The sequence below is a fragment of the Musa acuminata genome, chromosome BXJ1-1 (assembly GCF_036884655.1).
Source record: "Musa acuminata AAA Group cultivar baxijiao chromosome BXJ1-1, Cavendish_Baxijiao_AAA, whole genome shotgun sequence".
NCBI classification, from domain to species: Eukaryota; Viridiplantae; Streptophyta; class Magnoliopsida; order Zingiberales; family Musaceae; genus Musa; species Musa acuminata.
Genome location: NC_088327.1, coordinates 663,267 through 675,526, shown reverse-complemented (window position 1 = coordinate 675,526; position 12,260 = coordinate 663,267). Strand labels below are relative to the sequence as shown.

General features: G+C 36.2%; 1 protein-coding gene across 1 annotated transcript; it reads right to left on the bottom strand.

Moving 5' to 3' along the window:
- Nucleotides 1-994: 994 nt before the first annotated feature.
- Nucleotides 995-8,309, bottom strand: LOC103981913 (uncharacterized). Its single transcript, XM_065079473.1, has 6 exons — nucleotides 8,259-8,309; nucleotides 7,711-7,833; nucleotides 5,465-5,524; nucleotides 3,589-3,726; nucleotides 3,335-3,423; nucleotides 995-1,582 (listed from the first exon to the last, which is right to left on the bottom strand). The coding sequence occupies exons 1-6, from the start codon at nucleotides 8,307-8,309 to the stop codon at nucleotides 1,102-1,104; spliced, it is 942 nt and encodes a 313-aa protein (XP_064935545.1). The 3' UTR covers nucleotides 995-1,101.
- Between the last annotated feature and the right edge of the window lie 3,951 nt (nucleotides 8,310-12,260).

Below are 12,260 nucleotides of genomic sequence, written 5' to 3'. Positions count from 1 at the left end.
CGATCCTCCGTGATCTCGGATAGATCGGAGCGGATCTGTCGGAAGAGGTGAGAGAGGTGACGGACGGAGCAGCGGCATCGTCGGCTGAGCAGACAGATCTGGAGGCGAGGATGATGCCGTACAGGGAGATGCGGAAGAACGCCAAGCAGGCAGAGATCGACGAAGAGGTCGATCGCATCTCCTCTGTCGCAACCGCCGCGCCGTGCTATCCTTTTGAGAGGGAGCCTCTGTTCTGGCCTCGGTGTCTATATATAGTGGAGAGAGCTAACACGGGCTCTGTTTGCGACACTACACGACTCTTGATGCGTGATTTTGGAGGGAAGCGGATATTTCGGAGCCCTTTCGGCTTTTGAATTCCGTGTGGCACAGAATATAAGCATGCAAAATAAATGCTAGGAATTTTATATGAAATATATATAACAGCTTTGTTGCGTGGCCAAGAACAAGATGAGGATGAGGACATGATGAGTGAGCACGAGGACTCTCATGCTTCAATCAATTTCATAGGAATCCTCACAAAGTCTCAAATTCCATGACCAAGATTTTTGAATTAGTGATCAACACATGATATAAACGAGAATACTTCTGTAGATGATGGGGGGAATAGATGAAAGGAAGAGATCGATTTATCAGTATCTGAATGTGTTGCCAGTTTGGCGAGTGCACGCGTAAGTCTTCTAAAGGTTGGCATAAATGATGACCGAGCTGGTTGCCACATACACTTGTGTCGAAGTTTGATTCGATAGCTTACAATGGCAGCCATCATCCATCCCCTTCTTCTTTTCAACCATAGCAAGTAGTGACGTCCAGGTTTTAGCTATAATTTGATCTGTAGGCAGCTCTAACCCCATTGCAATTTCTGTAAAGGATTAATATAATGGGAACCTTCTTAACAAGTCTTTGTCCAATAATTACCGTCGTACTTACCATTAAAAATTCCAAGAAATGATCGAGCTGGTAATTTTCATGCAGAAAATAAATAATTCAAAGGACAAACCTTCAATTCAGCTCAAGAATTTGCATTTGCAGCTCAAAATCTCTGAATCTGAAGAACCAAAGTTACTTACAGATCAATCTAAGGAAGGAACAAAAAGAAGACTTTTACTGTTGGTTTACACCTCGCTCCTCACTACTATTTCCGACGCCTTGGCGTTGGGTGCTGTCTTTGTTCTTCCATTCCGTCGCGGCTTCGCGGGTGACGTCGCCTTCGTCCGAGGAGGTAGCGGCGCGGCTGGCGACCGGGGTCGCGAGGAAGGTGGGCTTGCAGTCGCCGGCCATGATGACGACGACGCTCTCCTCGCAGAGCGGCGGGGGCTTGGCAGCGTCGCCACCGCTTGCTGGACCGTCCACTTCGCGGTCACGGCCGCCGCGGTCGTTGCCGGATTCGAGGTAGCTGGCGAGCTTCCAGTAGGAGCAGGCGAGGATGAGGAAGGCGAAGCCGATGAGACCCAGCATCACCGCCAGCGCGCAGAAGAGGTAGGGAACAGGCGACTGCCACGACGAGTGCGGCGGGCCCGACGAGGCGGGGGACGGCGACTTGGCGGCGGTGGCGCCACCGCTTGTGTTAAACTCGCCTCCGGACCTCATTAAGAGAGAGAGAGAGAGAGAGAGAGAGAGAGAATGATGGCCTGCACTTTACTTTAGTGGGGAGGTGTATCTGAAGGAAAGCGGATATCTATAGTTCGGGGATGTCATGAGTGAAATTATTTTAAACTAATATGATTAAAATATTCGAGAATTATATTTACTCTGAAAACGTTGGCTGTACTGCCCGTACGTACTCTTGATATGAACACCCATTTTTTTATCTACTCGAGCATATTTCATGTAAACCTAATATGTTGGTGAATTTTGCCGTCTAATTTCATACCCAAAAAAACAAAAAAGAGTTACATGCAACACTTAATTTACGTGAGTTTTGAACGAGTCAGGTTTGGATTGAAGATAAGAATTAGTTAGTCAAATTTAAATTTAAATTCAGATGAGTACTCAATCAGCTATCACCCCTTTCAACACTGAATCATAGTTCATTCAACCTTACTGCACTACAGCTCAATGATCCAATTAAAGGATAAACACTCCCTATTCACGAACCTCGCTTTGAAGGCACCGATGCTTTTAGATGCCTAAACATCAATTTGGGTGCTATTAATTGTGTGCTTTATCAATAGAGGCCCCACCTCTGTTCATATTAGGCATCCTGATACGTCTCATTCAAGCCCAATGAGACCCGCACTAGTAGACAAGAAGGTGGTGGCCTCACCTCTGTCAATTTCTGTTTGGTGTGCTTTGATCTGAAAGGGATGCATTGGGAAATGTATGATCGCCTATTTCCAATAGGGGCTTCGTATATCCTTCGATTTAGGTCTCGTTTTGTATATGTTTCTTTAACTCAAACTAATATTATACATGTCATGATAAATTTTAATGTACGACATGCATATATATCCTCTATGTACGTTACATATATATTTTCAATATATATATATAATACCCTAATAGTTTCAATATCATAATGAGTCTTAAATGTGAAATAAAATTTCAACCAAATGATAAACTTAAAACAGACCAATCACAATGACAAATATGTGTATATGCAAGTTTTTAGGCTTTAAAGAATATATATATATATATATATATATATATATAGAGAGAGAGAGAGAGAGAGAGAGAGAGAGGGATAAGTATACAAATCATTTGCTTTAGAGGGATATACAAGTAATTTTACCCAGACAATGTTATATTGTCTCAGTGGCACTAAAGTTTGATGCATCTTTCCAGAAACGCATCACGTATTGGCCGTGCATGAGACGATACAAACAGATGGACTCCCTAACTCCCAAGTTTGGCCTAGAGCAAGCCCATGGTTTCTTTTTTGGTTTTCCAATGGTTCGGCGACAAACGGATGGGTAGTTCCAAAATAATATTGATTACCGATTCCAGTCATATTCATTTAGCATATTCATGCGTAATCTTAACCCTGTAATATTGTCATGAAAAAGGAAAAGAAAGACATGAATTAGTTCCTACGTACAGACCTAATTTGTAAGGACGAGGACTTGAAAGGGAGCATGTCTACAGTTAACTTGTGTCAAAAATAAGCTTGACTAGGTTCAGTTTTATTTCCTTAGTAGACCTCTAAGCATCTCTTGTGGAGATGGAAACACCAGATAGAAAATTTTCAATAATCAGAATTACATGATTATGTAGTAGATTAGTAAATGATCTGAACTTTCTTGATGATGAAGAAGCATATCATGCATAGCAAATATATAAGTATGAAATATATGGAAGAAATCAACAGATACTTAGAGAGGTATATCGGTAAGCTCACCACGATGCACTTACATTCACAGCGTCGGGATCAGGTCCTCCGCCTGAAAGAAGAGCCCAGGATCCGTGGTACCCTGCTCCACGTAGTTTCTGGCCATCTCAAAGCACCATCAAGCCAAGCCATGCATCATAAGCAGTTCAAGTAAACAGTGGCAAACCTATACAAAGCGGAAAGCGGCAAGCTGATGTAAGTCAACAAGGGATAAACATATAAAATATAACTTGATAATCTTCATTATGTAAAGCGAGTGCTACCTCTCTTTCAAAAAAGATGAATGCTTTTTGATTGCGTAACCATGCGGAGTATGCATTCCTGTTCCTCCCAACCCACCAAATGCCACTTGAGTGGAGGATAAGGAGGAGTTGTGCTGCTGATGGGAGATGTGATGGAATCTGTCGTCACAAGCCAAGATTGCAAGGCACATCAGAATTACCTATCCGATCATTGTGCCCATTGAAAGTAAATTAAAGCAGGAGGAAAATAAAAGAAAAGGATCCTTGCTAATGATCCAAGTCAAGTCTCTTTTTCTTTCACTATGGAAAGAACAACTGATGAATTTGATAGACTCCCATACGTGATCCATCATGAAATATTTCACATAACGGATACAGAGCCACACGAAGCATCTCATATTGGTCTCATCATGACGTGAAGACTAAGCAGGTGAGGAAACAACGTCATCATGCAAGGCCCGGGAACTCATTCTGTATGCTTCTGTCACAGATGCTCATGTCCATGAAGAAACAAGGTGAGAGATGCACTCGTGGCTTTTAGTCGTTGTATTTTCCAATGCTTACCAGAGAGCATGAATGCAGCAAGTGTTTGAGCTATTAAAAATAAAGATAATCTAAATGTTATGTAATCATAGGTGATATGGTCCAAATGCAATGAGTAAGCTGGACAATTGCATCACAGTATTAGAGATTGGTGGAAGTCATTTTCTCATTGAACAAGACATTAATGTCTCTGTCAGCAAATAATAACATATGCAGCTGGAAATATGCTATTTTGCAAGAACAACATTAAATTATAAGATTCACATATGCACATACTGTCTCATGAAGAGATCATTTGGTGGATAATACACTCCAAATGGTTCTGTTGTAAGGGAAATAATTGCCAGCTCCATCATGAGTAAAACAAGAGCAGTGATGTGACCAGACCAAAAAAAGATTCTTAAAGGGTGGTTTGACAGAAGCATAAGACTGTGAGCCAAGTGGATGTCTCACCAAAAAAAACAGTCATAAAGCATGAGTGGTTTGGTCAAATTACAGAAACCTGATGGCTTATAATTGGTGAAGCAAACCCTGATTAGTCGTAATTCTTAAATCGTGTTCCAAATATATGTTTTGACAACTTTGTCTATGCTAATTAGTTAGTTTGGTCATCAGCTATGCATTCCGATTCACCTGAAGAATTTGAATGCAAGTCACTGTAGGTTTGATTATCACATAAAGCTATATTTGTCTACCTATGGAATTATCACCAAGGATTTGACTTGTTCATGTGTGTCACTGTCACCTGGAGCATACAGGGAACTAAAGTTTTGATGGTGTATGATTTCAGCATCAAATTCAGATCTTCTGTTTTCCCTGTTTGCTTGCTACTCATGCGAAAAATGTTATAGTTATTACTGTAATTTGTGGATGACAACTTGGAATTGAACATTTCTTAGGTAAGTCTATATTGCATGAGTAGATCACTTGGAATCAAACACCTTGAGTATAGCAGGCAGGGGAAGATAAATTTATGGCAGTAAATAGAAGATTTAACTTTATAATAGTATTCAGCAATAAAGATGACAATTACAACTAATCATAGTTTTCGCCCTTCTGTTTCATATGATTAGTGCCATTTATCACATGTCTTATGTAAACAGGATATTGCTACAACTTAATATTTTCTGAACCAACAATAAATGATGGAACCACAGGTTCTGTAAGTAGCCTGCTGCAATATTTACTTATGGATGAATTGTCTGTGAGTATTTATCACTAGATTATGTTATTCTTCAAAGTTATATAGGTATACAGAAAGAAATATCGATAACAGCAATGTCAAAGTGAGCAAGTTAGCAACATACATTCATCTCTGCATTCAGGAGAAAGGATTCAGTTATATGGAATTTACCAGATGGGAAACTGAAGTTGCAGTGTATCCTTTGATCAGCAAGACAAGCCTTCCATGTTTCTTCACATATAAAACATATGATAGTCAGTGTTTGGCAAAATGGTGCTAAGGAGAATTTTTGGGAAGACGTTATCACTCGAAGCTAGTTGACAACTTTTACAAATACACTTGGTAAATTTGTCTCTTGAGCAAAACATTGAATGATAACTGTTCCATTTGATAAGATAAAATAAATTAAACAACTGGACATTCCATATAATGCATTATTATGCAAGACATCTCATATTCTCATCCATATGGTAACAATTCTGAGGGCAAGGTTATGGCACATTAAGATATGAAAGCTTAGTACAAACAAACTTAAGGAATATCTACAAGAGCTCAGTCGATTATTTTTATAGCAGTTGCCAAACAAAAGGATTTACTGAAGTTGCAAACTGACAACCCCACCAAGAATGAAGAAAACTCATAAATAATTACCACACAGCAGAAAGGCTGCAACCTATACAAAGGAAGAGAGTCAAAGCCACTTTCTGAGTAGTGAATTACAAAGTCACATGGGACAACTAAAGAAAAAAAGACCACAAATACACCATCAGAACTCCTTGCTCCAACTTTTACATAAGTCGGTTGAGCACTCATCTGACTTTAAAATCATGACTTTCAGAAATTTTGGATTAACCAGCAACTTATTCGGAGCAAGAGGCAGGTGAACAATCTCCTCTTCTTACACAGAGACAATATATACTTGAAATATTTGAATAAATATTCTAATATAATACATTCTAAGAGTTTGGTCATTGAAGGATCATCAGAATGTCCCTGGAAGCTATACATTAAAATAAGCCTTTGTAATGGGCTACTGGGTGATCTTCATATGATTAGTCCCACAACTGAGGACTTCAAGTCAGTGTGATTATGAAAGAGATAAAGTTATAGCACCTGGGGAGTTGCGTATGTAATTCTTGTCAGTCGGATGGGAAATACACAAAATCCTGGCTATTTCTGATATAGCTCAAACAGGTCAAAATAAGCATACTATTTCTGCACCTAGTGCCTGCGGTAGAAGGGGATGAACTTTGTGGTGTTTGGGTTTCTTTATTGCATCACATTGAAAAACTGGAGTTGGAGGCTGAAATAAGATGGCTTTTTAATGTAAGTGCAAGCTGCCGCTGAACAGGTTTAGGCCACAAAAGATGAGGAGAAAATTAGTGATCACAAAAGAATAATTAGGCATGTAAAAACAAAATCGAAGTGAGAAAGAGGGAAAATCTATCGGCCAAAAGAGTTTTTCCATGCTGCAGACACTTTTATCCCCATTGAATTCAAGCATACAAGACCTTACCCTTTCAGTAGCTGAATACCCCATAGACAATATCCTTACCTCTTTCTCAACCCATCTTAACGATTGCAGCCCAGAAATCTACAAAAACTATTTTCAATTATAACCTTTTTTACCTTAGTTCCTTGTGAAAATGCAATGTCACACTCGTGCCATGTTGCTTGTGTCAACGGGAAACTGTGAAGCATTTCAAGTGTAATTATATTGGACAAGTAATTAATAAACTAATCTCTCATGATTGTGGGGTCAAAAAATTTATTTCAAGTTATTGTTGCCTGACCTGAAGTATTCTTCACTGCATCATAAAAATAAATCTCCTTATAGCACAATGAATGAGTTCAACAGCTTGGTTTCTGGAAACCCCTATTAAAATTTCCCAAGTCAATCAAAAAAGAAGAGCAAATTACTCTCATAACCCACTAAATACTTGAAAGAAGGTGTTGATATATCCACATCTCCATCAGCACGCTCTATAAAGTTGCGACCTACATCGACTACACAGTCTAATTCAACACATTAAGATTATAACAACAGAAAAAGCTGAATCCATAACTAACTACACTTCTAATCCGTGATGAACAGATCGAAACCACAACCACCCACCTACTGCGGAAAGCCTGATCACCATTCACCAAGTATTTCAAGAGGAAAGCTTAGCAAAGGATCAAGCGCTAAGTTCCACTACTAAATAGCCTTTGAATCATCTCAACAAACAAATTGCGGGCAATGCAGGACCTTTCTTTTAAAACAAAATCATAAACGATAAACTATCAGGAAAGTCGTCATACTGAAGCCAAGCAGACATGATGTTAGACAAATCAGGGAATAGAAAATCTGCCCAGGGATCGGACGGGATCAGAGGGAGGGTGGGAAGGATTGACGGAGGAGACGGTGCAGGACTCACGAAGCTTCTCGGGATTGCCGCGACCGGATTGGAGACGGCGAAGTGGACCTTGTCCCGGTGAACGGCCTCGGAACGGTAGGGCTCGTTGAGGCTGTGGAGTCGGTGATGCACGCCAGCACGCCTCTATCTCTCTCTCTCTCTTTCTCGTGGGCTTGATCTCGTGGTGGCTTATTATCTGACGCATCATGACGGCCCAATCCGGTATACGTAAGCTCTAATCCACATTTCAACATAATGTTATTTTCTTACATCTCCTATTATTTAAATATTAAACGAATATTATTGTCCTATTCACTTTTTTGGGGGGGAAAAATCGTTCTTAAATCCAGTAGACCCATTCCGACATATTTTGATTTTTTAAAGTCCTTGATAATTTGAATATTCAATAAATACTTTTGTTTTTCCTAAACGATAATCAAACCCCATATGGTACGGCTTGATCCAATCTCAAGTGTGCAGAGTCACTTACGTGGATACTCCAACGAAGGTGGTCGGGTTCAATTCGGGCTTCATCTCTATAATTGATCTAAGGTAGTGTAAAGAATTACTCTCTCCTCCTCCCGCTTGGTTGCTGCTCCTTTCTTATCAAGTTCCTGCATATAAGCCGAAGTCGAGAGGGGTATTTCTCGACTTGACCCCTCTAAAACATAATTTAGTATTTAGTGGGGTTAAGTGGAGTTGAAGTGTTCGAGGTCTTTCCTCTGATGCCGATCAAGGGATCAGCTTTTATACCTATGAACGAAGGTCGATCATACGTGATTTGTTAATAGTGATTGACTCCTCGGGCTACCAGCTTGTACCTCCTATGCGAGCGTCGATCGACCTACATGTATCTGTGCTGTAAGACACCATTTTGGGCTTTTTGAAATAGCTCTATGCTATGCGACAGTATCTTGTATGACTTTGGACAATGCAGGAACAAGTAATCGTCCCATCCGAGTCCGAGGTGTCAATCGCTATTAACAAATCATGTATGATCGACCCTTTCGAGCTTTTCGAAACAACTCTGTGCTATGCGACAGTGTCTCGTTTGACTTCGGACAGTGCGGGAACAAGCGATTGTTCCATCCGAGTCCAAGATATAATGTCAATGCAATGCACCATATCAATCTTGAGGCTTTATGTTGGCACTATTGTGATTGCTGACTTTTGTCAGCGGTACCAAAATATGCCCTATAAATAATAATTCTCAACTTCACATTCATAAGAAAATAAACTCATGATAATTTACTAAAAAATTCGATATGTTGTAACAATGAACATCAATAATATTTGAAGCACAATAAGATTTTGATTAAGATATTGAAGCAAAGGAGGAACCTTCATGATATATTATGAATGTTATTATTATTATTATTATATATACAAAATCACGAGGATAAAATTTTCTCATGTATATAAACAAAGAAATAAAATGTACCTTACACAAAATAGTCTAGGTTAGATCAATTGTAAAATATAAGTTAATTACCTTCTGATCTGTATGCACCGTTATGCTAGGACGAGCATGATTAGAGTTACATTAATCCTTCTTAGAGTAATTTAAATTTATTTAAAAATAAATAAAATACATAATGGAATATTTTGGTGGGATCATTAATAAGTGTCTTGTGTATAAATTTATGCACGAAGCTTAAGGCGACGATCGGTTGTGAGAGTGCTAAGAATTAACGTAGAAATAGACCTACTCGCTGCATCCAAATTTTGGAGAGAGAGACGAACTCTCCCTATGCTGCCGTCGATATAATTATTAGCATTGATTTTTGGTTTGGTCGTTTTTAAACTTACAAGCTTTTCATGTGTTTAGGGAAGGCAATTTGATTGGTCCAATAAACAACAAATTTTTATTGGACATGGAGACCTATAAATAATTTCAGTTTTTTAAATTTGAAGATCGAAACTGAATTATATAGAGCTAGTTCTAGCATTTTGATTTGGTTCGAATCATTATTTTTGGGTTAAGATTCATTTTAGCCCCAATAATTTTGGTAATTGACCTCTTAAGTTTCCTCGCATGGTATGTTTGCTCATAAAAAATTATTAATATAATAACATATATAATTTAGGATGAAGGTCTATTTTAAATCTTATAATTTTAGTCATAGACCTCTTAAGCTCTTATGATCTACTCGTATCTAAAATAATCCTTATATTTTAAAAATATAATATATAAGCCTCTCACACCAAGTCCGAGTTAACAAATATTAGACTTCGTATATTGACTCATAATAAATCATTATTATAATGAGGGACTAAAAAACTACTTTGTGCCTGGCGTCAAACTGGTCAAAGCACATTCATTTGAGGTAGGACCAAAAGCTTTTGAGCTCATCGACAACATAGGAGAGGCTACGTGCGTACGATGCACTACTAGACAATAATAGTTTAGTGTTGTTGCTGGTGGTCGCATCCACGATATCACCTCTTCTCGTAATTGATAAACGTCTTAGTTTTTTTTTTTTAAATTTAAATTATATATATTATTATATTAAATACTTTATTATAAGTCAATAGATCTTGACGTTTGTTAACTCTTGATGAAAGAAACATATTTGTTATATTTTTAAAAATATAAGAGTTATTTTAACCACGAGTAAACCACAAGAACTTAAGATATTCATAACCAAAACTATAGGGTCTAGAATGTGTTTTAACCATAAATTATATATATCATTATATTAATAATTTATTGTGAGTCAACGTATCATGTAAGTAGACTAACTACGATTGAGACTTATATGTTATATTTTTTAAAAATATAAAATTATTTTAAATATAAATAAACCATAAAGAGTTGGAAGGTCCATGGTTAAAATTGCAAGTATAGAATGAATCTTAACCTATTATTTTTTATATTAAAAATAATTTAAAGTAAAAAATATTATATATTTTTTAAAATCAACAATCATAAGAATGATGTTATATAAAATAGTATTCTAATGTAATTGTTGGAAACAAATTAAACGGCACTTGTGTACACGCATTACTTAGCGATCAAGGAGTTTTGCTAGACAAACGCCCACTTATTCTTTTGTTGGAAGCAATATACGAGGTATATATATTTTCTGCCGCAAATTGAAATGAGACAAAAGTTTCTTAGGAAAATTCCTTCCTCATTTGACTTTTAATGCTTAGGGATTTTTCTATTCTCATGAGAATTTTCTAAATGCAGTCCAGGTTGAGGCAATTTGACTAAGTGAGATTGACAAAATCGACCTTATTAATTGATATAAATAATCTCATTTATATAAATCAGAAAACATCTTTAGAGTCCAAACCTAATTACTTAGATTGCAAAATGTCAATCTTACGATTAATTGCAATAAGGACCACATTCTCTTTGGTCATTTATTGTTTTAATTAATCAGCGGATAAGTTCATTATTTAATGGAATAAAATTATTCTCGGGTGCTGTTAGATGCATATTTAGAAAATCTTAATCAATATAAATATTATATTTCCATTTATGCAAAAAAACTTAATTAATAAGTTAATTGGATATCCATTTTTAATTTTAACCCAAACAAAATAATATTAATATCTCATTTGTGGAATTAATAACTAATATTGTTAATAAATTTTTTTTTGGAATAAATACTTCACTTTTGAAAAATTTTAATAGTAATATATCAGGTATTGTTCCATAGTTAATAAATATATAATTATCATGTCGGAAAACCTACACAAAACACTATATATATATATATATATATATATAATGGATTATTGATATATAATTGAATTGAATTGCCTCAACCAAACAAAGTAAATGATGAATATCATAAATTTTGTTTCATGTACATTCTTGAAAAGGATATTACTAAACATAGAAGCTTATCCTTTGGAAAAAAAATAAATGATATAACTAAAATTTAGTATGTAAATTTGATATTTTTCATTACAAAAAAAAACATAATATCTATATAAATTAAAAAAAATACCATATCTCTTTTTTGATAATTTTGTTATGAAGTAAAATATTCAAATCAACAATCAAATACAAATTTACAAAGTTGAATCCAACATTCATTGTCTATGTGTGAGAAAAAAGTTAAATTTTTTACCACATATATACCTTCATATACAAAAAGTATATAGAATTATTCTATAATTTCTTTTAGATAACAAAAAACTTAAGAAAAATATCTTTTGACATCCTCCTCCTATCAAAATCTATACATTCTCGAGATATATATAAAAAATAATTATGTTTTAGTTTTAGGATTTTTATCTCTTCACATAATTTTTTTTATATTTTTGATTTTTTATCGTATTGATTATAATAATAAAAAATAATTTTCAATTTTATTTAATTTAAATTTAATTTGATAATCTCCACTTTTCTTGTGCAAAATATAAGAAAATCCATATTATATCCTTTTCTTATGTTATAAATGACGACGATAGAGAGGGACTAACATGGGCCATAGTATGGGTTAAGCAACACAGAGTTTGGAATCATGGGCCACTTAAAACCAATATATTGCCTAAAAAAGAATATTTAGGCTAATGATAATTATAAATACCAACCCTCCCCTTTCTCTCATCTC